Source organism: Lepidochelys kempii, chromosome 7, assembly GCF_965140285.1.
Source record: "Lepidochelys kempii isolate rLepKem1 chromosome 7, rLepKem1.hap1, whole genome shotgun sequence".
In the NCBI taxonomy this organism is placed as follows: domain Eukaryota; kingdom Metazoa; phylum Chordata; order Testudines; family Cheloniidae; genus Lepidochelys; species Lepidochelys kempii.
Window position 1 is genome coordinate 104,780,887 of NC_136386.1, and position 25,526 is coordinate 104,806,412.

The window sequence follows — 25,526 nt, forward strand, 5'->3', positions numbered from 1 at the left end:
TCGAAGAATTGCGACTTTTAGGTCTGTAATTGAGTGACCAGGGAGGTTGAAGTGTTCTCTGACTGGTTTTTGAATGTAATAATTCTTGATGTCTGATTTGTGTCCATTTATTCTTTTGCGTAGAGACTGTCCAGTTTGGCCAATGTACATGGCAGAGGGGCATTGCTGGCACATGATGGCATATATCACATTGGTAGATGTGCAGGTGAACGAGCCTCTGATGGTGTGGCTGCTGTGATTAGGTCCCATGATGGTGTCCCTTAAATAGATATGTTGACAGAGTTGGCATCAGGCTTTGTTGCAAAGATAGGTTCCTGGGTTAGTGTTTTTGTTGTGTGGCGCGTGGTTGCTGGTGAGTATTTGCTTCAGGTTGGGGGACTGTCTGTAAGTGAGGACTGGCCTGTCTCCCAAGATCTGTGAGAGTGAGGGATCATCCTTCAGGATAGGTTGTAGATCCTTGATGATGCGCTGGAGAGGTTTTAGTTGGGGGCTGAAGGTGGCAGCTAGTGGTGTTCTGTTATTTTCTTTGTTGGGCCTGTCCTGTAGTAGGTGACTTCTGGGTACTCTTCTGGCTCTGTCAATCCGTTTCTTCACTTCAGCAGTTGGGTATTGTAGTTGTAAGAATGCTTGATAGAGATTTTGTGGGTGTTTGTCTTTGTCTGAGGGATTGGAGCAAATGCAGTTGTATCTTAGAGCTTGGCTATGGACAATGGATAGTGTGATGTAGTCTGGATTAAAGCTGGAGGCATGTAGGTTAGTATAGCGGTCAGTAGGTTTCCGGTATAGGGTGGTGTTTATGTGACCATCGCTTATTAGCACTGTAGTGTCCAGGAAGTGGATCTCTTATGTGGACTGGTCCAGCCTGATGTTGATGGTGGGATGGAAATTGTTGAAATCATGGTGGAATTCCTCAAGGGCTTCTTTTCCATGGGTCCAGATGATGAAGATGTCATCAATGTAGCGCAAGTAGAGTAGGGGCGTTAGGGGACGAGAGCTGAGGAAGCGTTGTTCTAAGTCAGCCATAAAAATGTTGGCATACTGTGGGGCCATGCGGGTACCCATAGCAGTGGGTATTTTCTGTGCTTTGATTATAAATGCAAAAAAAAAAAATTGGGAAAGGAAATGAGTTACATTCCATAGATCCCAAATGAAACTTTGGTCCTGGCTACATGTGGATAGTTCCAGAGGCCCTCTCTCCCAGATATTAAACAACTAGACTCCAAATGTGAATTATTTCCTGCTTGTAGTCCTTTGCCTTTAGCTCTGAAAAAAGTTCATATCAGTTTTTAAAATACATTTTAAAATACATTTACTACACAATCTTCTGTACATTTTATTTTTATATTTTATATTATATTTGTATTTGAGCATAAGAGCAAAAGAATGACTTGTTTTCTTATTTCAGGATCTACTGACACTGTGAAAAAGTTAAAAAAAAATAGACTCCCTTTTCCCCATTCTGACATGAACTATTTAGGCCTGCAGATTTAAAGGCTGGTGCAAGACTAATGTTGCTTAAGTTAAATAAGAGTCTCATTCTACAAAATCTGGGTAGAATGTAGCGTTCAATATCTTAGTTGTGTGAGTTGGAAACAGTTCTAGTGAGGACAAAGGCATACTTAGTGTGACTCTAATAAGCTGATAAGATAACATATCTAATGAGGGAATAAAATGCCAAAGGTCTAAATATCAGGTCCAATTTTGCAGGCACTGATTTCAATGGGAGTTTGCTTGTGCAAGGATTGCAAGACCTGGTGCAAGCTTGTACCAGGGCTGCATTTGAGCTGTTAAATGTAAACAATTGTCCTATGGGGTAGATATGCCATTCCTTGTTTTTCAGGTCACTTTTTCGTGTGTGTGTGAATCACCTCAGAACACAGCTTTAACTAGAAAGAAACTGGTTTCATTGCACCCTGAAACACAACTGCTTTAAAAATGATGGTAGGAATTTTACTTAGCACAGTATTGCTGCTTATCTGTCAGCAGATGTGGTTGTGAAACATGTACTGCAGTTTAGTACTAAGGGCCCAATCTTGCAGCACTAAGAGCTCTTAATTCCCATTTATTTCAGTGGCAGATGTGAGCATTCTCCGTTTTGCCGCACCAGGCCATAAAGAGGCAAAGAAATATTAGCAGAACTGATCTCAAATATATGTATATTTGTTAAAAGCATAGTCTTTTGTGGTACGCTCCCATTCATTCCACAGAATGCTGACTGTACATAGGGAAAATGTTTCTCGGAGGGTATTGTTCTGTAAATTTATGAGCAGTGCTGCTCTATCTCTGACTGCTAAGGTTTGAACAATGTAGTAAGAGGCTATGACAGGATTCAGAAATGTTTTCAAAGGCAGGAAGATATGCTAATTCTCTATACTGTCAACCTCGTATAACTTGTTTTCTCTGTGGAAAAAATGTACTGCTCTCCAGCATCAACAGACTTGTCAAGGACAGTTTATGAGCAAAAACAAGAGGCCCCAATAAAAGATCACTGTTCAGACTTTGTTTTTCTGATAACAATGAGAAGATAAAAGTAATTATGCTCAGTAGTTTTCCCAGTCTCTCTTTCTGTTCAGAATAGGACTAGCATATTTATCAAGCTTACCTCACAGTTCACCAATGAATTTAAAGTTTTTTTTGGTTATAAAATGCTGTCTATAGGTAAAATTTAACATGGTGAAGCACCAGAGTCATGAAAGGACAGTGGCTAATTGTATCTTCCTCCCCACTGGTGCCTTCTTGTCTAACCCCAGCTGAGAGTTTGACAAGAGAGATACCTCTCAATTGTCCCTCGTTATGAGGATGTCACTCATTTTAATCCCAAAGTTACCTACTTTCCATACTTATCTGGTATCCCTTCATTTTACTGCTGAAAATTTACATCAGAAATAAAAATCGTGGGACTGAGGTTATAGCAAGAGTTATTTACACTAAAAAAGTGACTCTCGCCGCTTCCTGCATGAATACATTTGTGTCACTCTTTTTGGGTTTTTATCACACATTTGGGCAGGTTGAAAGAAGTGAGAGCGAGAACTGGGAGTGACATTGGCACCAAGCTCATTTTCTGACCCTTAACACCTGCCATAGGCGGCCAGCTGCCCTACATAAAAACACTAATAGATTTTTCTTCACCAAGGGTTCATTTGTTCTGGCTCTGCTATCCTCAGCACGGAAATATGGGAGAATACTGGTGGTGGCGGCAAAATTGGCTTTTCACCAATCTGGCATCTCTCCATGTTCTGAGAGTATTCAGGATCCACCCCAGCCCCAGACATAAGTTATATCCTTACACTTACAATCTTACACTTGGCTGTCCAGCATCCCTGGGTACTATTACAACAGAAAAGAGTAGTCAGAGTTCAGTGGTGCTTTGTTCCTCCACCCCACCCCTTTCTCAGCCTATCCTTTATGCTGGAGGCTGCAAGGAGGGTGGGGCATAGAGCCTCACAGTCTCCATCTTGGCTCCCCTTTCTGCCAGTCCTTCCTGCTAGAGGACAAGGTCTTGAAGATGGCATCTCATCACACCCTAGAAAACAAAGCCCGTTTCACCCCCAGTGATGCTAGCAACAGTATGGGGAGTGCTCAAGGCAGTCTCTGTGGCTCAGCCTCTCCTTTTCTTACCTAGCCATGGAAGCATCCTTCAGGAATGCCTTTTGCTGGCCCAATTCCATAACAGATGGAATAATCTATTACTCAGTCAGTATGGAGGAAGGTTTTACAGTCAATGCATTCTGCATGTAAATATACCACAACTCACATGATAAAAAGGGAATTCAATAGCAAACTTACTGAACCACTGACAAATATTTATGAAAAGCCACAGTTAACAAAGTAGAAAAAGATTAGGGAAAAGCAAATGTACTCTTTTTGAAAAAAATGGAAAGAAGAGTAATCCTGGCAATTACTTTCCTATAAGTCTAACTTCTGTACCTAGTAAAATAATGGACATTAACTGGTAGAAAAATGTGTAGAAGATGACTAAGTGTGTAGAATATGACAGAACCACAAGCAGCAGCATGGGTTGACTATAGCTGAACTGTGTATTTGTTTGCCTAATGACTTCCATTCTAATGGGCCTTTTTCAGTTTCTCATAACTTTCTCAACTTTTTGCCTTTGGGGATGAAACTTTCCAGAACTGATTTCTATCTGAAGCTGCTTGGACCATTGGTATAAACACGAAAACAGCAGTGTAGATGGGACTCTAAATACACTAAAAATTCCCTCAAGCACACAGAACTTCAGTTATGCATATGCAAGGCCTGATTAACAAAGTCCTACTCATGCCTACTGACTAGAAAGTATGTAATACGGCAAAAATAATTCTGCATTTGAAAGGGGGACTGGATACTCTAGTTGAGTTGCTCTCATTGCAAAAGCCTCAGGCCTGGGATAGTATTTTTTGTGTGCTGCGTGATGACCATGCATAAATAGTACAGTAATTTGAAAATAATCTGGACTGTGGTCTCTAGTCTATGATCCGACAGGGCGGCTGGCAACTGCTGGTCTCTCTCAGCAGTTGTGTGCATGCTGCAGTTGGGCTCCTGGCATGTGGTGTATGAGACATTTGCCAAAGCAGCCTAGGTGCGTCAGTTCAGGGCCAAGCAACACTGCCACGCTGGTCGTTGTGTAAGGACCAGAAGTGGAGGTTGATGGAAGGACAGAGAGGCTGTTTAAGGTGACTCGTCTGGAGAAGGGAGATTGGTGGTAGAAGGGCAGACAGACAAAAACTGAGTGAGGGGAGGCGAAGAGAATGGGAGAGGGGGAGGGGAGTAAGCCTCAGGTGAGAGAGGGGGAGCTGGGGAAAGGCCCCCAGGAAGAAGAGAGGGAGCTGGGGGGAGCGGGCCGGGAGTAAGGCCCACAGAGAAGGGGGGAGCTGGGGAGGGGAGTGAGCCCCAGGTGAAGACGAGGGGAGCTGGCGGGGAGTAAGGCCCAGGGAGGAGGGGGAAGCTGGGGCGGGAGTAAGGCCCGGGAGATGGGAGAGGGCCTTGGGGGGCACGGGAGTAAGCCCTAGGGAGCAGCTGGAGCAGGATCCGGCGTAGATCCGGCAGAGGAAGAAATGGGCGGAACCTCGATCGGAGGGTGGAGTGGCGGTAGCCAATGGGCAGTGGGCATGGGCGGTTGGGTCGGGCCGTGATTGGCGACGCGTGGCCGAGGTAGCCAATGGGCGAGTCGCTGGCAGAACTTGCCCATAGCGGGGGTGTGACGTAGCCGGGGGTTAGAGCGGTGACAGTTGCCGTGTGCGAAGCCTCCGCCTCTTTCTCTTGGGTTGCGGGCGGAGAGGCAGCAGCGCGCCGGTGCTGAGGGGTGAGTGCCGGGCTGGGGGCTCCCGGGGCAGCGACGTGTCCGAGGCCGCGCCGTTGCCTTCCCCCGCGCCGGGGCCTGAGCCCGGCGGCCACGGGGATTCGGCGGCCGGTGACAGTGGCGGCCTGCCAGCAGCCCCCCCGCCCCCAGACGCACAGGCCTGGCTCCTCGCCCCGGGAGCCCTGGCTCTGCCCCGAGCCCCAGTCCCGGCAGGGGCAGGTAGGGCCGGGCGCTCGCACTGGCGGGGCCGGGCCAGGGCTGCGGTGCCCGCTGCACGCACATTCGGCTCCCCCGGGGCTGGGCGCATCCCACGGAGATGCAGGGGCGAAGCTGGGCTTGCCTGGGCACCGCTGAGGTCGCTAGTGGCCGTTTGTGTTGCTGTGGCCGCCCTGGTCCCAGGGCACGAGCGAGGTGTCAGCTCTTCCCGGGAATCTGCCCCCCCCATCTCGGGCCAGGGGTGAAACCTACTCAAGCGCCCCAGTCCCGTTTCCAGAAGCGATTCGGGCATTTGGAGCAGGTCTCCTTGAAAGCCAGTGGGATGCAGGTTCCTCAGGCCCTTAGTGCTCTGAAATCTTTACCGCAGAGCCCCTTCTGCCTTTTTGTTCTTCTCCTTCCTCCATTCTCCTTTCTCTATTACTTCCCTGTTTTGCTAAATTCTTCCTCTGCATGTTGCTCTCAGCAGCAAGTCCTAGTTCACACCGTCCCCTGAGTTTCACGCTCCCCTTCTTCCCTAGTCTAATTGCTAAAATGGTCAGCAATTCAGTAGTTAATAGAGATATCGAAGTGTCATCGTTGAGTTTTAGCATTAATATCACAGTGAGATTAATAGGGGGAGGGAAGTTTTGCCCTTCTGAGTCATTGTTTCCTGCTGTCTTCTGACTCAGCAGGACACCACTGCATCAGTTACATTCGGAAGACTTTCCTCTTATCAAGTTTATAGCCCTCATTGTTTTCCAAAATGAAGGCCTATATTCTGCATAGTCTGAATCTATTCTATGGATCACATAAATACATCAGATGGGCCAAGTATTTGACATTCTGGGCTAGTGGAAACTGAATGAAGGGGGGAGTTCAAATGTCATTGAGAGAGACACCACAACCCACCTATTCCTCCAAGGTGATAGGAAATGGGGCCTTACAAACAGTTTTCTTCTCCCTTGTCTATGTAACATTAGCCTCCCCTGCTATTTACATCCTCAGTGTCCTGCTTTTAACTTGTCTTTGATAGCTCTTGGCAGAGAAGAGAGTGATGGCACAATTGCCCTCTCACAAATGACCCAATTATTAGATCTCTTTAATGATGTATATTCCTGAGCCTGATTCAGGTGTGATGTAATTTTTGTGAAGATCTTGTTTGGAAAAGGTTTAAATAATACATAACCAGCTGTAGCTGTTCCTCCTGAAAGCTTGTGCCTTGTAGCCAACCAGTCTGATCTGTGTAATCTGAGTCTTTATAGACTGAAAATATTTCACTGATTTCTCTGCGTTGTATTAATTCTCATGTAAAGACATAGACTTACAACATGGGATGATTTTTTGACGCTTTAGTAAGGGCAGTGAACAATAGTTCAATTTGTATGTGAGGACTGCAACAGCACTCCCTCATGAACATTCTTTGTAACTGGGTGAAGTTCTTTACGTGTTTTCTGCAGTCTGTCTTCCATCCTCATCCAGGAACTGCTCTCCGTCCACTTCATCAAATGCTTTTGCCCAATAACTATATTTGATGTGGCTTCAGCGTAACTCAGTTTTTCTCCCTCCCAGAGCTCTTACCAAGTTCTTGTTTTTTTTTTTTTCTGGTTTACAGTACTCATGCAGGGCAGGGTACACATGGTTGTTGGGTTGTTGCCTCCCCATTGTCTGGGTTTCTAAGGAGGATTCTTTAAAAAAATCACAACTTTCAAATCCTTTTCAGTGTTGCTGATTGACATTTTTCTTCTTTAAAGGAAAGTAAGAGGGAACCCAAATTGGTTGTCTCTAACTCATAATGCCTAAGGCCCTACTAAATTCACAGTCCATTCTGGTCAATTTCATGGCCAGAGGGTTTTAAAATTGGTAAATTTCATGATTTCAGCTGTTTACATCTGAAATTTCAGGGTTTGTAAGCATGGGGGTCCTGACCCAAAATGTGATCTGGGGAAGGGGTGGAGGGGTTGGACTGCTCTTAGCCCCAGCTGGAGTGGTGGGGGGGCATGGAAGCCCCAAGCCTGGGCTGCCCCAATATCCGGCTTCAGTGGCAGAGGGGGTGATCAGATTTCACAGGGGAGGGCTGATGTCAGGGTCTGACACATTTTTCACGGCTGTGAAATTGGTAGGGCCCTAATAATGCCAAAAGGTAGCTTTCTAATAGATGGCATGTACAGCTTAAATTCCCTACTAGTCTTTATTTAAGGCTTGTCCATTCTGGAAATTTTCCCAATGTAGCTGTGCTCTTAGTAACACTGGCTACACTACTAGGGAGGTGTGTTGAGGGGCCTGGCTGTCATGGACCAGTCACATTTGAGTATTTAAACCAGATGTAATTTTGACTGATGCAATTGAGCTGCATTTCAGTTATCTTTTTGCCCTTTCTATTTGTAAAATCTCTTTATGTGATGTGTGTTTTAAAAAGCTAACACAAAGCTAATATTTAACAGCAGGGCAATGACTGGTAAGATAGTCTCTTATTTGAAAAGAAAAATATTGATTTTTTTTAAAGAGCTAAACATATAGCATCAGTTTATTTGAACAATAAACAATAGGACTTTAGCTTTACTTATAAATTGAGCTTTGAGAGTTCATAACTGTGGAATTTGCTGCAAAATGCATCCCTTGTTTTAAAATTGTCCAGCAGGATCTAAGCTTATATTTTTAGCCCTCATGAAAACTTTTTCAAATATGAACCAGAATGTAAACCAATGCTTTCGTTTTTGAGTCTACAGACAGCCTGAAACTCTGAAATGTGAACTGCCCGTATTTGTGTCCACTGTTAATCTCTGTCATTTGACTAGCTTTGACAATGTGCTTTTTCTGCTGTGCAGCACAATCCCCCTCCCCCCACTGTCCTTGCCCCAGAGATCTCCCTCCATTTCACTGAGAAATCCAAAGGTGGGGGCTGATTTACTGTTTTTCTTTCTCTCTCCTCTCTTTCCACTGCCCAGTGAAGGGGTAACTGTGAAATCTAGTGAGGATGAACATATCATGTTTCCACAAACAATTTAAAAGCTTATTCATCTTTATTGGAGATAGTGCCAGGTAGCAAGAGAGCTAGTTGATCTGGTGAAGAACAAGGAGTTCAAGCCTCACAGTGTCTCACCTCTGTTCCTGTTCAACAGGAAATAAACAGATGTATCCCTTTCACAGTGCAAAGACTCAGTTTCCTTACATTTTTTACACCATCTTACACACATCTCCAAACGCTAAAAACCCAAACTGTCCCCTACTCACTGCCAAAATATACTGTGCCTCCTGTGACAGACATCTACTGCAGTGCAGGCGTGTTATATTAAAGATCCAAAATCTTGGGACAGAGCAAAACGGAATTCAGTAGCAAAATACAAGAGAAAGTGTGCTAATTGTTTTATTTTCATGTTCTTTAAAAAGCAAAAATCCATAATTTCTCTGAAGCTGCTGCAGAATTTCTTGTCTGCTGCTTTGGAATGGCACAAAAACCAGGGTCCCATGCTCCAGAGTTTAGGTCCAGGTAGCTGCAGAATACATTGAAAGGAGAGTTGCAAGTTTTGTTAATTGGATCACTTTTCTGAGTTAGTTAGAACCTTTGTGTTTAAGTCCTTGTTCATTGGCAGCTGAGTTAGATCCCAGTGAAATTAATGGGGCAGTTCATACCTTATAGCTATTGTCTCTCTGCAAACTCAGGCAGTTTCTGATTTGTAATATCGTATAAAAATAGAATACATAAAAGGAAAATGGTTTCCCAGCAGGTTTATTATACAATGGAAATTAATTTTTTTAAAACTTTAATTGTTCTTAGACTTTAATTCGGATAAAACTTTTGCCCTAATGAAGAAGCTGAAAGCTTCAAATGGAAATCTGATAAGGTGGGCTCCATTGTGTAACGTTTAAAAAATTTATTGGCCATTTTATAGTTACCTGTAACTTTAACATGAAATGTGACTCATATCAGTTTTACTGACCTGAATTAATGCTGAGTTTTTATTCTATCCAGCAAAACTATGTAGTATTAGAAGAATCTTGGTCTCCTGTAGTTGCAGTAGTGTAACTGAAATTTGTAAGTGCTGGTTCTCTTCAACTCATGAAGAAAAGCATTAAAACACTAGACTCTGTTAAACTTTGTTGCAAAATAGAAATCTGAAAGAACTAATTCAACTTTTCCGAGGCACCCATCATAGAATTTAAGTAGGTAAGTTCTTAAACTTTTGCCTTGCATAGTGTCTACATATCTTAAATTATCCTGTGTATTTAATTTATTATTTACAGGAGGCTGTAGTTGCACCTCAGAACTAAACAGTGAGCCCTATTTTTTCCCCACATCACTACTATTTTTTTCTCTTAACTGTTCTCCCCCTGGTTGGTGTGTGGAAAAATCTACACAGAGTGAATCTAGGAATATTCAGCTGTACCTTTTGTCAGATGTTTTACAGAATTTGAATGGAAAAGTAGTAGTGTGCTACTCTTCTGTTGAAATTATATAATGGTTGTTTTTTTCCTCTGAAAACGCAGAGAATCTGTCCACTCTGGAAGCATGGAAAACACAGAAAATGTCCTGGAAACTTCTGTAAAACTGGTTGTATAAGTGAACTCTGCCCTGATATTATCCTTTGATGCTAGCATTACAAGGTTCATGTTCTAACATGGATTAATTGTTCTTTTAGAAAGTTCGTTCTGTTTTGCATAAACATGTTCATTCTCTGGCACAATGTCACTTTCCACCTATTTAATCTTAACTTCAGAAAAAATAATCACGCTATTAAGATGGAAAATTCCATTCCCCACAAAGCTGTCAGAGTGTGGAATGGCTTGCATTTTTAAACAAATTCTGTTTTAGGAGAGGCTTCTTGTGCTCTCAGAGTAGTCTTATTTTGCTATTTTGTTTTTGTCCTCAAGATCTAGTCTCTTCTTCAGGTTTCCAAGCAACTCTTATCTCTAATTTTTGTGTTTAGGAAATGACTTGAGTTTAGATGGACTTCTCTATTGCATAGTTAGAGACAAGATATCTGAAGTCATGGGTTTACTGGGGAGTTATAAGAATGTAAGACAAACATTCATACCCAGCTGTATCTATTTAGTAGTTAATTATTCAAGTAACTATCAGAATTTCTGTAGTGAAGTCCTTTCATGAGTCTGCTTTTCAACTTAGCCATTGATTTTTGTCCTCTAAATGAAGCAAAGAGTTCCATTTGCACTTCTTAAGTGATGTAATTTTTAAAATCTATATCCTTTATTTACAGACAAACTTCACATGATGAAAGTACAGGAGAATTTATATGGAAGCACAAATTTCACTTCCAAAACTCAGGCTCGCCTAAACTTTGTGTGGAACTGTTTTGCTCCTGTCAAACTTGATAGTACTGTCATCTAAGCTTTGGGTCAGAACTGGGCACAAGTTTTGCATACTTCTGGATTGTTTTATTTACTTTCTGATCTTATGTTAATGTTTTTAAAGGATACAAATTTGTCTCATCTGCTGAACTATAGAATAAAAATTATTATTGATTTTATATATTATTGTTTGCCTTTTTATTTATATTGTATTTTTTATTATCTTACTAAATTCAATTAATACAATAAAAATACTACTGTAGTTGAAATGGTGCTGATTATTGCTTTTTCATGAAGATGAAAATAAAACAATTTCTCTGAAGCTGCTCCAGAATTTCTAGTCTGCTGCTTTGGAATGGCACAGAAATCTGGGTCCCATGCTCCAGAGTTTCAGCCCAGGTTGCTGCGGAGTACATTGAAAAGGGAGTTGCAGCTTGTGTGCATACACAAGAACTTAATCAGAGATGTTAACTTTCTGTAGACCACTGAAATATAGTAAATGAAAGCAAGAAACTTGTTTTATCAGGTATTTGATGTGAGCACTACATTCCTCGGTACCAAGTATAAACTTTTTCAGTTGAATTGCAAAAGAGTTGTAAATTCTATAATCCTGGTGGAATAGGCACTTGAATCCCTGCAAGGATGAAGTGAGGTGTAGCTCACGAAAGCTTATGCTCAAATAAATTGGTTAGTCTCTAAGGTGCCACAAGTACTCCTTTTCTTTTTGCGAATACAGACTAACACGGCTGTTACTCTGAAACCATCCACAAGTAGAGTATGTTAGTTCTAAAGTGTCAATTTTCTCTTTTCAGATCTGTAACAATATACCTGAAGTCAAGAATGTTTTCCAAACTAGCCCACTCGCAAACCTTTGCTGTTCTGCGTCGTGGCGCTCATGCTTCAGTGAGTGCTTCTACATCAGTTGCACCTAAAAAAACCAGCCAGGGAACTCTGTCCTCTGAGTACATATTTGAACGTGAAGCTAAATATGGTGCACACAACTATCATCCCCTACCTGTTGCTCTAGAAAAAGGAAGAGGTACTGTATCTTGATTTGCCTTTATGCTGCACAAGAAAGTGTGATGCTTCAAAACTTTTTGAAAGACAGTTGATGAAACCTAGGATTTGTCTACACAAACAAACACTTAATTTGCAACAAGCTGGGGTATAAATCTACCCAGCACTAGCCTGCTGTGCACTAATTGTACATGTGTTCCCTGCCATTGCACCCTAAAATGGGGGTAGATCATACCATACTATGGAATTCTTAGTGTATTTCAGCAGGGTCCCCATGGACACTTAGTGCACAGAAGGTTAGTGAGGGGTAGATTTATACCCTAGCTTGTGTAGACAAACCCTCTGTTGCTAATGAGGGATTGTGCAACTAATGACTTCTAATAAAACTGTTTGATTTGGTTCAATTCAATCTGAGGATCTAAACCTTGAGAGGTCAAACCTTGATTGTCCAAAAAGTTTTATGTGATTGCTTATTTCAGTCTCCATTATAAATGTTTAATATCTAGGCTGAGTCTTGCTATGAAGTCTAAACCAACTGGCAGTTGGTTTGGCACTGCAAAGCTGGTATTTCGGGTGGGATTTTCAGAAGCATTTAACTGATTTAAGAGAGAAGTCCCATTGACTCTGTGAGGTTTGTGCTCCATTTACTTAAATGCTTTTGAAAAATAATCCTTCAGTCTTTTTTTTTTAAAAGCCTTAATTGGAAAAATTCCTCATCTTTAGTTAAGTTAGAATGTAACTTATTTGAAAGACTCATTATTCTTGTCAGGTAAGGAGTTTCTTTTGCTGAAGATGAGAGCTTGTTTCCTTACAGCTCTTTCCTGAACTTTAAACAGTTTACACATTTTTACTAGAGTAAGGAATAGGCAATGGTATATGAGACACCCTGGCACCCCCTTGTTCAGCACTGTCATATAATTAGGATATGTTTTGTACAAAGTATGCCTTGTGAGGTATCATTCTAAAAGTCTTGATCTGCTAGACATTAATATCTCATTGGATTGTACGTGCTATGTATGTGTTACCGAAACATGTTGTGAAATTGAAAACACCCATAAGCAGCCTTTCAAGTACAACAGTAAAAAGGCCAGATAATGTTAATGCCTTATTGAGGAAATGCACACAACACAAGGATTATCCCAGGAACTGTGTACAATAGAAACCTCTCATAGATAGTACTGCACAATGGGGACTATTTGACCCAGGTCACAGCAAAAGAGCTTTCCAGCAAGTGGGAAGAAGATATAAAAGGGGGAAATATCATGATGGTACCTCACTCTCCCTACACAACACCCGTGGAAACACCTAAGGAACAAAGACTGAAATGGGGAAGTGATGGTCACAGGCTAAAGGGATTTTTAGCCTGTGTATGAAAACCTGGGAAACCCAAGCTGCAAAGCAAAGGCAGCTTGTGCCTTAAGAATCTGCCAGCCTGTTTATCACTCAGGGTGAGAATTTGCTAATTCATATCCTACCTATCTAGTATGTTAAGCTCAGTTTGTGGTTTTTGTTTGTTTACTAGGTAATCTGCTTTGATCTGTTATCACTTAAAATCTATTTTTAGTAGTTAATACTTACTTTATGTTTAATCCAAACCAGTATGTGTTTGATTAGGTGTCTGGGGAAAATCTCAGTTTGGTTACCACAAGTGTGCATGGCCCTCTTCACATTGAGGGAGAGGCGGACCAGGTGTTAAACCCGTATACTGGCTAGATTCATCCAGGGAAGGACGGTACTGCTCTAGGATCCTAGGCTGGGAGGCTGGTGGTTCGAGAGCCTGCATGTAACTGCAGCTGGGTACTGTGTCCCTATCTGTGTGAATGCTGGTGAAAGGGCAAGCTTGGAGGGCTTTGCAGCTTGTCACAGCAGTACAGCATGTGGGGGAGCCCAGCCTCGTGGGCCAGAGGGCTCAGTGGTACCCCAGTTCCAGGTGTAACCCCAGGGGGAACCTGTCACAGTGGTATAATCGGCAGGATCATTTGCACAGCTTGTTGCTCTGAGTGAGTTTTGCTCTGGTGGTGATTAAGTGTGAAGGCTAGAGATCAGTCAGAGGTTACCAGTTTATTATTTTCTGTTTTGCTTATTTCGGCAAAGGAAGTAGGGTCAGAAAAGCAGCAAAATGAGTGAAAGTTAAACTAGTAAGAAGCTGGAGCTGTGCAGACTGCAGGCAGAAGAGAGAAAAAACACAAAAGACTCTTGGAATTAAAACAATTACAGATAAAAGAAATGGAAGCAGAGAATGTCGGACAAGAAACTGCACACCGAAGAGCCGTGGAAGTAGAGGAGGCTAAGCAAAAAGCTGAAGAGAGTGTTGGAACTGAAACAGACAGAGGCTGACAAAGAAATGGTGATCCAGAAATTAGTCATGGAGGAAAAAGAAAGATAGGAGTGCCAACTGGACTTGATAGAGAAGCAGAACCAGAACACCCACACGCCAGTGAGTCCCACCTCTCCAAAAATCCACAAATGGGAACAGTTGTGTCCTGCATACAGTGAGACAGGGGACATTGCTGAATATTTCTTCACCTTTGAGAGGCTGTGTGTACTTCACCAGATTCTTGAGAACCAAAAGATGCCCACTTTGATTGCAAAGTTGACAGGTAAAGCTATTGAATAAGATGCCAATTAGAGATGCTTCAGATTATTGTCAATTCAAGGAAATGGTTTTGAAACCGTTTTAGATTACACCTGAAACAGAGTAAAATTTTGAAGCCTCAAGAGGGGTGCTGGGATGAGTAATGTGGCATATGTAAACCACATGAAAGATTTGATGGAAAAGTGGGTAAGGGGGGAAAGGTGTTACAAGCTTTGAAGGAATGTATGACCTTGTTGCTCTTGAGTATATGAAAAGATGATGTAAAGCAGTGTTTGTGGGACAAAAAAGGGAAAATGGTGAAAGAACTGGCTACTCTAGCTGATCAATTTGAGCAAATTCAATCGTCTGTTTAAACCTGACGGGAAGCTGGGTTCCTATTTTACCCCTGGGAAGAAGGAGGGTGGAGGCTGGACACTTACCGCTCCAAATCCATTCCTCTAGCCCTCATCCCAAAACTCCTATAAAAACAGAGGAGCCCAGAAGGTGCTATCAGTGTAATTACAGTTAGCATCTGAGGAATAAATGTCCTGTAGTGGGAAGGAACAGGCAGCTAGCAGCATTTCCATGAATATCTACCCTGAGCACAGAGGCACCTTAGGGTTTGTAAAAGTAGCCTCTGCCCAGCCGGGCATGAAGCACAAAGCCTGTCAGGATTAATGGCAAAGAATACCTTGGGTGGGAAGAGACAGCGTCAGAAATTTCTGTGGTTAGAAGGAATATTGTACAGGAAAGTGACTTACTGCCAGGACAGATTGCAGAGCTTTTATTAGTGGGAAGTTACAAAATCCTTGTGCTTTGGCTAAAGTGCACACATAAAATGAGGATTTGGGAGCTGTATGGTTTGTGGCAGTGGTAAATGATAATCCAGTTGCTTTGTTACTGGGGAAAGATTTCTTCCGTGTAGCTCGGGCTGTCAAGGAGAAATTTTATGCTGGACCCCCAGAGGGAAAAGGTGAAGTCCCAGGAACTGCTGTTTGAGTGTCTCTTTAATTTCTCTGAAGCAGTGCTAAACAGTATGCTTCCAGGGGTGGGTGTGGTTTAGGCCAGCTCCTGCTCAGTAGCTAATGGCAGGATCTCTAGGGAGGAGGGGAGTGTATTGCCTGTTAGTGAGGAAACTGTCCAGGTTGCTGGCTGCCATCAGGTTGTAGATAAGCAAGGGACACACCTCGCTCTAGGGTGCATAGGGAATCATAGAATATCAGGGTTGGAAGGGACCTCACGAGGTCATCTAGTCCAATCCCCTGCTCAAAGCAGGACCAATCCCCAATTAAATCATCCCAGCCAGGGGTTTGTCAAGCCTGACCTTAAAAACTTCTAAGGAAGGAGATTCTACCACCTCCCTAGGTAATGCATTCCAGTGTTTCACCACCCTCCTAGTGAAAAAGTTTTTCCTAATATCCAACCTAAACCTCCCCCACTGCAACTTGAGACTTACTCCTTGTCCTGTCATCTTCTACCACTGAGAATAGTCTAGAACCATCCACTTTGGAACCACCTCTCAGGTAGTTGAAAGCAGCTATCAAATCCCCCCTCATTCTTCTCTTCTGCAGATTAAACAATCCCAGTTCCCTCAGCCTCTCCTCATAAGTCATGTGTTCCAGACCCCTAATCATTTTTGTTGCCCTTCGCTGGACTCTCTCTGATTTATCCTCATCCTTCTTGTAGTGTGGGGCACAAAACTGGACACAGTACTCCAGATGAGGCCTCACCAATGTCGAATAGAGGGGAACGATCACGTCCCTCGATCTGCTGGCTATGCCCCTACTTATACATCCCAAAATGCCATTGGCCTTCTTGGCAACAAGGGCACACTGTTGACTCATATCCAGCTTCTCAGCCACTGTCACCCCTAGGTCCTTTTCTGCAGAACTGCTGCCTAGCCATTCGGTCCCTAGTCTGTAGTGATGCATTGGATTCTTCCGTCCTAAGTGCAGGACCCTGCACTTATCCTTATTGAACCTCATCAGATTTCTTTTGGCCCAATCCTCTAATTTGTCTAGGTCCCTCTGTATCCTATCCCTACCTGCCACCGTATCTGCCACTCCTTCTAGTTTAGTATCATCTGCAAATTTGCTGAGTGCAATCCACACCATCCTCCAGATCATTTATGAAGATACTGAACAAAACCGGCCCCAGGACCGACCCTTGGGGCACTCCACTTGCTACCGGCTGCCAACTAGACATGGAGCCATTGATCACTGCCCGTTGAGCCCCACAATCTAGCCAACTTTCTACCCACCTTATAGTGCATTCATCCAGCCCATACTTCTTTAACTTGCTGACAAGAATACTGTGGGAGACAGTGTCAAAAGCTTTGCTAAAGTCAAGAAACAATACATCCACTGCTTTCCCTTCATCCACAGAACCAGTAATCTCATCATAAAAGGCGATTAGATTAGTCAGGCATGACCTTCCCTTGGTGAATCCATGCTGACTGTTCCTGATCACTTTCCTCTCATGTAAGTGCTTCAGGATAGATTCCTTGAGGACCTGCTCCCTGATTTTTCCAGGGACTGAGGTGAGGCTGACTGGCCTGTAGTTCCCAGGATCCTCCTCCTTCCCTTTTTTAAAGATTGGCACTACATTAGCCTTTTTCTAGTCATCCGGGACTTCCCCCGTTCGCTACGAGTTTTCAAAGATAATGGCTCTGCAATCACATCCGCCAACTCCTTTAGCACTCTCGGATGCAACGCATCCGGCCCCATGGACTTGTGCACGTTCCGCTTTTCTAAATAGTCCCTAACCACCTCTTTCTCCACAGAGGGCTGGCCACCTACTCCCCATGCTGTGTTGCCCAGCGCAGCAGTCTGGGAGCTGACCTTGTTCGTGAAGACAGAGGCAAAGAAAGCATTGAGTACATTAGCTTTTTCCACATCCTCTGTCACTAGGTTGCCTCCCTCATTCAGTAAGGGGCCCACACTTTCCTTGACTTTCTTCTTGTTGCCAAAATACCTGAAGAAACCCTTCTTGTCACTCTTAACATCTCTTACTAGCTGCAGCTCCAGGTGTGATTTGGCCCTCCTGATTTCATTCCTACATGCCCAAGCAATATTTTTATACTCTTCCCTGGTCATATATCCAATCTTCCACTTCTTGTAAACATAAAAAAGAAGCTTAAGATACGCAAGGATTTCACTGTTAAGCCAAGCTGGCTGCCTGCCATATTTACTATTCTTTCGACACATCAGGATGGTTTGTCCCTGTAACCTCAATAGGGATTCCTTGAAATACAGCCAGCTCTCCTGGACTCCTTTCCCCCTCATGTTATTCCCCCAGGGGATCCTACCCATCTGTTTCCTGAGGGAGTCGAAGTCTGCTTTCCTGAAGTCCAGGGTCCGTATTCTGCTGCTTACCTTTCTTCCCTGTGTCAGGATCCTGAACTCTACCAACTCATGGTCACTGCCTCCCAGATTCCCATCCACTTTTGCTTCCCCTACTAATTCTTCCCGGTTTGTGAGCAGCAGGTCAAGAAAAACTCCCCCCCTAGTTGGCTCCTCCAGCACTTGCACCAGGAAATTGTCCCCTACGCTTTCCAAAAACTTCCTGGATTGTCTATGCACCGCTGTAGTGCTCTCCCAGCAGATATCAGGATGATTAAAGTTGCCCATGAGAACCAGGGCGTGCGATCTAGTAGCTTCTGCGAGTTGCCGGAAGAAAGCCTCATCCACTTCATCCCCCTGGTCCGGTGGTCTATAGCAGACTCCCACCACTACATCACTCTTGTTGCTCACACTTCTAAACTTAATCCAGAGACACTCAGGTTTTTCTGCAGTTTCATACTGGAGCTCTGAGCAGTCATACTGCTCCCTTACATACAGTGCTACTCCCCCACCTTTTCTGCCCTGCCTGTCCTTCCTGAACAGTTTATAACCATCCATGACAGTACTCCAGTCATGTGAGTTATCCCACCAAGTCTCTGTTATTCCAATCACATCATAATTCCTTGACTGTACCAGGACCTCCAGTTCTCCCTCCTTGTTTCCAAGGCTTTGTGCATTTGTATATAGGCACTTGAGATAACCTGCTGATGGCCCCTCATTCTCAGTATGAGGTAGGAGCCCTCCCCTCAGACGTTCCTGCCTGTGCTTCCTTCCGGTATCCTGCTTGCCCACTTACCTCAGGGCTTTGGTCTCCTTTCCCCGGTGAACCTAGTTTAAAGCCCTCCCCACTAGGTTAGCCAGCCTGCTCGCAAAGATGCTCTTCCCTCTCTTCGTTAGGTGGAGCCAGTCTCTGCCCAGCACTCCTCCTTCATGGAACGCCATCCCATGGTCAAAGAATCCAAAGCCTTCTCTCCGACACCACCTGGGTAGCCATTCGTTGACTTCCACGATTTGACGGTCCCTACTCCGGCCTTTTCCTTCCACGGGGAGGATGGACAAGAACACCACTTGCACCTCAAACTCCTTTATCCTTCTTCCCAGAGCCACGTAGTCCGCAGTGATCCACTCAAGGTCATTCTTGGCAGTATCATTGGTGCCCACGTGGAGAAGCAGGAAGGGCTAGCGATCCGAGGGCTTGATGAGTCTCGGCAGTCTCTCCGTCACATCGCGAATCTTAGCCCCTGGAAAGCAGTAGACTTCTCTGTTTTCCCGGTCAGGGCGGCAGATAGATGACTCAGTCCCCATGAGGAGAGAGTCCCCGACCACCACCACCCGCCTCCTTCTCTTGGGAGTGGTGGTCGTGGAGCCCCCAACCTCAGAACAGCACATCTCATGCCTTCCAACCAGGAGTCGTCTCCTGCTTTCTCCCCTCAGACGCATCATCTGGTCTGCTCACCGCAATGGTACCTGTGGAGAGAACATGAAAATGGTTACTTACCTGTGTCTGCGTTGCTGGTACCTGGACATTCCCCCTTCTTCTTCTGGAGGTCACATGTTGCCAAGCTTCTTCACTGGCCTCTTGGCTCTGCTGTGCAACCTGCTCTAAATCTTTAGAGCTTTGTGCCCATAGAAGCATATCCTGACTTTTGTCCAGAAAATCCTCAGATTCTCATATGCAACGCAGGGTTGATATCTGCTGCTCCAGACCTTCGATCTTCTCTTCCAGTATGGATACTAGCTTGCACTTTGTACAGACAAATTTGCTTCTGTCCTGTGGAAGAAAGACAAACATGGCATATCCTGTGCAGGTAACAACAGCTGAACCCCCCCCCCTCCATATCACCTTCCTACTATGAGCTTCCTCAGAGAAGCTGGCAAGATATAAGCCTAAACCGGGCTCGCCCCAGGCAAACTCCTGCTGTGTGCTGCTCTGCTGGTTCGCCGCCGCTCAGGTGGTTTGCGGAGTTCTGGCTATTTTTAAACAGCCAGGCTTCCCTGAAACAGACACCCCCAATACCCGCCCCCTGTAGGCTACCACCCAATCAGGCACTCGCTCGGGCTTTCAAACTGCCCTCCCAGCAAACGCACACTCGGCTACTCACTCAGCAAAAACACTCGGCTACTCACCAATCCCAGGCAAAGGGAGATGTGTCCTAGAGGGAAGCTTAGAGGTGGGTGATGGAATCGTAGAAACCACTGTGGTGGGTGAGGCAAACCCAATTCAGGAAGGGAGGGGTGTGTAGTGCCTGCCCGTGAAAGAACTATTCAGGCTGTTATCTGTGAGCTCTTTACAGCTGAGCAGGGGATAGATCCCACTCTAGAGGGCAGAGGTGTGTGCCTTAGATGGGGGCTCAGAGGAGGAAGCTGTAAAAGAATTAGTAGGGGGTACAAGAATGTCTCCTCACTGATTACATGGGGGTGTGTGTGTGGGGAAAGAGGTTGCCCAGGACAGAAATGTTGGGTCAGCTTCTGTGCAGCTAGGCACCCAACCTGTGGTTCAGGTTTTAAGAGGGGACTGTGTAACTGATCTCCTGGAGGGGAGCAGTCACACAACTGACCTCTTGGGGATAGTGAGGGGGTGACAGAAGATATGGTCAATTCAGGTCCCACTTTTGCAAAATGCTATTCCTGATGCACTTGTGGAAACTGTCTCTTTAAGACAGGATGAGAATCCTACTAAAGCCTTGAGTGTCAGTGAAAATGCTAATGACGACCCCCTCTGCCCCCAAGAGAAAGGGGAGGAGGAAGCAATTTCCTGGTTGGGTAAGATACAGCAAGCAGCTAAGAAAAAGCTGCTGGAAGATCACAGCCCTTTAGGAAAAGGGGGTGGGGAAAAGTCCCAGTGCTGGAGTGAAAAATCATAAGAAAACCCTAGGGTGGGGGTGGATTTGTAATATCTTAGAGTAGCTCCAGCTAATTACCGATCATCATAACTGTTGTATGGACATAAGTCTCTTTTCTCTTACCATGAGTGCTTTGAGTGTATAATATCGAAACAAAATATGGTACTGAATAAGGAAACAAACCAACTCCAGTAAATAAAGTTACTGTATTTAAACACCATAGAGAAATAGAACGAATCTTGTCAGCTCACTTGTAATTTAAAACAAACAAACAAAAAAATCAATAACCTCTTACACATGCCCTTGGTTGATCAAGTGTCACTTGGCACATATGATGACAGAATCACTCAGCTGCTCTCTATGGTTCCCATAATTCCTAAAAGGGGTTGAAGTGGTTCTGTGTCAAAGATATGCATGTAGAAGCAACAGAATCAATTTGTGTTTGAAAGGGGGATGTTTTTAATTAGGTTGTGGTGTGTGGAAGAGCAAAAACTGCTGGGAAGATGTTGCATGGACATTTTTCCTCAACTTTAAGAAGTCGAACTAGCAGCAACTTCTTACCTTCAGTTAGCTTATTAATGCACACAGTTTCAATTCTACAGTGAATATGATGAAGCTTGTTGGATCCATGTGATAGTGTTTGTATACTGGTCCCATTTGTGAAATCAACTGCACTATTATTTTAAAGTTGCCCGTCTCTTTAACCTTGTTTCAAGGTCGTCTTACCTTGATTTCTCTGGTTCACAGGTTCAAAAGTATAAATTTTCTCCAGTGTATTTAACTGTTGTTCCACTAAGATGATGTGGTGGTCAGTTTGCTTACCCATGCCGAACACATTTTGATAGTTCACTTGAAAACTGTCAGCCTCCAGTTCTGAGTGGGAAAATTGCAGGATCCCTTTATTAAGACTATCACTATTCTTATACTTAACTCCTCTTTCAAGTTTAATCCTCTTTATCGTTCCAGGACTCCAACATGGGGGAAATGAGGGATATGAGTAGAAAGCAGTACTCGTGTGAGCCTGTCTAGCTTCATGGAGCAACAGCTCCACTATGGAAGTGCTTCTGCACTTGAGTGCTGGTTGGGGCATTGGTTATGTGCTGCAATAGTCTGACACCCATTATGTGGCTTGTGAAGATATTGACTCCCAGTCAAGGAGCTTGTATGGCAGACCCACCATGCATTCACATTTTAAGGAATTGCTAGAATACCATATATACCAGACCCCAGGTCTTTTTGTTTTGTAACTGTAGCTTGTACTGTTTACCGATGGCCTCATTTTTCTCATGTACTCATCTAACCTAAACTTTTCTAGGTATTTATACGTGGGATGTAGAAGGCAGAAAATATTTTGATTTCTTGAGCGCTTACAGTGCTGTGAATCAAGGTCACTGTCATCCAAAGATTGTGGAAGCTCTGAAATCTCAAGCTGAGAAATTGACCCTTACCTCTCGGGCATTCTACAATGATGTACTTGGTGAATATGAAGAGTATATCACCAAAATGTTCAACTACAGCAAAGTTCTTCCAATGAACACAGGTACTGTCCTCCCGTCTCTGTTTTACCCCCTACATGTAAAAGAGTTACTCTTATAAAGGAACAAAAATTACAAGTGGCCAAATTGCACATATATGGTTCTTTATTTTAGGGGTGGAAGCTGGAGAAACTGCCTGTAAACTGGCTCGCAAGTGGGCATACACTGTAAAGGGAATTCCAAAATACAAAGCAAAGATTATTTTTGCAGGTATGTGAAGTTCTCATAAGAGCTTGTTTTTCAGGGGAGAAGAGAAGATGCCCTATCATAATAGAACCCCAAGCATAGGCTAAAACACTGTAGTCTTCTATGGTATGATGATTACACCATAGTATCTTTAATGTCCGAATCTCTCCTGTTCATTGAATTGGGTTGTAATGGCTGCCTTTACCTGTGAATGCCCCTGGCAGCTCAGTGCAGTGCTGCTGTTACGTCTCTGCCTCAGTTTTCCCAAATGAAGGTTTTCATAAATCCACTGTAGCTTGTATATTGGACAGCACCCTTCAAGGATCTAATTTATTCAACCCCAAAGGCAGAACATTACATGAATAGGCCTCTCTCTGAGTATCTCTAGCTGCAGGGAGGAGGGGCTAAATCAACCCTAGTCTGTCCACTCCAGTTATGTTCAAGGTCCCTTACCTGCAAGGCCTTTGTCACACAGAACCCTCTTCTGGAGTCAGGGACTTCTTGGTGCTAGCTGGGAAGGGTCTTGCTTCTTGGGTCAAGGTTCCCCACAGCAACTGAACCTCAAGGACAGCATATAATTCCTTTAACCTAGGACTTCTGCTGTTACCTTGTGAAGTGGTTCATGGGAGCCAGCTTTCTCTGAGATCTAGGATTCATAGTCCTTTTCTTCTGGAAACTCTTCCATCCAGGAGTATTATCCCATTGCTGGCAAGCCCCTCTCACCTTCTGCCCCACAAGAAGCCTTCTCTATAGGAGCTTTCTCTTTGTGTACTCTGGGAACTGTTCCTCTCCTAGGAGCCTCTGTTCTCCTAGCTTCCTGCACTGGCTGTAGATTTCCTTTTATCATGCCTAGGTGCTTCCCTCCTGATTAACTGTCTCCCAGTTACTCAATGTGCTAATTAGTCCCAAGTGAACCTGAGTTACCTCATTCCCCCTTATGGCACCTATCAGAGGTAGGCTGAGCTCTTGACCCCTTCAGAGGGCCAGCTACCCTCTGACATGGGTCAGTTGTAGGTTGTGAAATCTTAAATCTATCTATCTATCTATGATCCCAACTGATTATCAGGAATTTTTAAAAAATTCATGTAATATAAATAACATATATTGTCTTAATAGAAAGACTTTTTAAAAGCAGGAGTTGAAAATTAATTCTTCCTTGCCTTCCATTCAGAGTTCAGGATACTGTTTTCTTGGCAAAAGTTGATACTGCATGTATCAACAAGACAATGAATATAGTTCCCTGTTTTGTTATTAGGTGCTTGTGATGTGATGTCATCTGTTGCAGGGGCAAAAGAACTATGAACTCAGGTCCTGGAAGGTAGAAAGTCTTCAGTTTTCCTTTCCATATTATAGAAGATACATATTCAGTGTATGTCTACAATAAAATGAAAGCTTTTTTTTTTTTTTACACACTTTTAAAATTACTTTTCTAAAATCAGCTGCATGGTTGGTAGCAATTTTCACTGGGAGGCAGTCAGCCTCTTATGAGACTACATCACAGCCCCTGGATACCACTGCTGATGTGTTAAAGCACAAACCATATTTGCTGCCCTCACCCTCTCCAAAGCCTACCTGTCATCTTCATGCAGCTTCCAGCAAGTTAGAGGTTTCTGAAATGGCTGCTAAACCCAGAGTTCAAGACTTCAGCATAGAAATCTCAGCAGTTGGGATGAGGCTTTCATACCAGATGTAGCAGGAGTTGCCATTTCGGCAATAAAACTACATTGTATACAGTCTTAATTATGTAGTGACTATAACAGGAACCTTGAGTTAATACTGGGAGCTGGAATTGTCTGATGTTACCTTCTAATGCACAATGCATTCTATAAGCAGAACAGGGACATGTTACTTGTGATTGAGAAAAGTGCATACATAGCGTAAAAAAATCTCGTTTCTGTATAGCTATAATTACTGAACTTTGGCTCCCTTTGGTCACAGAATGCTGTTTTAAAACAATATTAAAATGTCAGGCAATGATTTTGTTAAATTTATCTTTTGACAACTGCAGTAGTAGAAAAGTTTTAAGACTACTTCTGGCACTTGGTGCACATGGTGCTTAAACCATAAATCTTTGAATCATTAGTAGAGATGGGTGAAATTTTTTGCACAACTCTTTTTGGTGAAAAATGCAGATTCAGTGGCACAAACATTTTGTAAGGTTATGTCAATTTCATCAAATTGTTTCAGTTGAAAAAACCTTAAAAAAAATCCAGTAAAAATGAAAATATTTTGTTCTGACACTTTGTAAACAACTTTCCATTTCAGATTTCCCTTTAACTTTATTTAACCCTTCCCCCCCAAACATAATTAAAAATGCTTGAAATCTAAACAAAACATTTTATTTTGGTTGAAGGAAACGTTTCATTTGACCCAAAACAAACATTTTTTTTATTTTTTCAGAATTGCCAGTGAACCGAAAAATCTGTTATTCGCCCAGCTCTAATCAATAGTTATGCTTTTGTAGCCTAATTGAATGCAAGTAAGTTTATAAATGCTTTTTAAAGTCTGGAGTTTAGTAATACATTGTCCTCTGAAGAGACAGATGCCAGAGTGCATGGAAGTTATAAACAATTGATTTTTTTCATATATTTTTAACTTACAGTATTTAAATAGTGCAGTTTAACAAGTACTTTCCCATCATGAGGGGCATATTCTACTTATATGAATTCCCCATCACCATAATATCTCAGCACCTGCAAATTATCTAAAACAGAAATAATCCCTCTCTTTGTGAAAGGTAAGTGTTGTGGAGGGATTGTAGAGACAATGTCCAGCTAGCTAGGGCCAGTCCTCTTGAGGGTTTTGAACACCATGGCAGAGTACTTAAGGTGGATTTTCTACTGGATAGGGGACCTGAGAGCAGAGCACTAGGGTGATGTGTGTTAAGTAGACAAACTGTGGCATGTTATACCAATTCAAACTTATTTTGCTGTGTGGTGCTTTGATCCTAGATGCGTGAGTTGTAGTAACCAAGGTTACAGATCATGTATGTGTGTCTCACTATAGTAACATGGCTGCTGTAACAATCCAGGGGGTCTTCAGAACTCAGGCATTGCTGCAGTGCAGGGGTGGTTCTGGCTATGCCCCTTATGTTGGGGACCAGAAGGAAGGCTGTCTACAGCTGGCTTTATGAGCTCTACAGCACCTGGGGATTTCCCCCAGGATTCCTAACTGGCTAAATCTGCTGACTTTTATGGCCCCTTTACACCAGCAAATTGGCACAAAGAGTGG

General features: G+C 43.4%; 1 protein-coding gene across 5 annotated transcripts in view; it reads left to right on the forward strand.

Moving 5' to 3' along the window:
* Positions 1-5,197: 5,197 nt before the first annotated feature.
* OAT (ornithine aminotransferase) overlaps positions 5,198-25,526 on the forward strand; it is a 30,758-nt gene continuing 10,429 nt past the window's right edge. Inside the window, exons 1-5 of one of the 5 annotated variants that reach the window (XM_073354122.1) lie at positions 5,198-5,302; positions 9,465-9,659; positions 11,611-11,837; positions 21,890-22,114; positions 22,224-22,319. In XM_073354122.1, the coding sequence (XP_073210223.1) occupies positions 11,639-11,837; positions 21,890-22,114; positions 22,224-22,319 (520 nt within the window). In that variant the 5' untranslated portion in view covers positions 5,198-5,302; positions 9,465-9,659; positions 11,611-11,638. Of the gene's footprint in view, positions 5,303-9,464; positions 9,660-11,610; positions 11,838-13,928; positions 14,416-21,889; positions 22,115-22,223; positions 22,320-25,526 lie in introns of those variants that run through there. The other 4 variants (XM_073354124.1, XM_073354123.1, XM_073354126.2 and 1 more) reach the window with 4 other exon arrangements.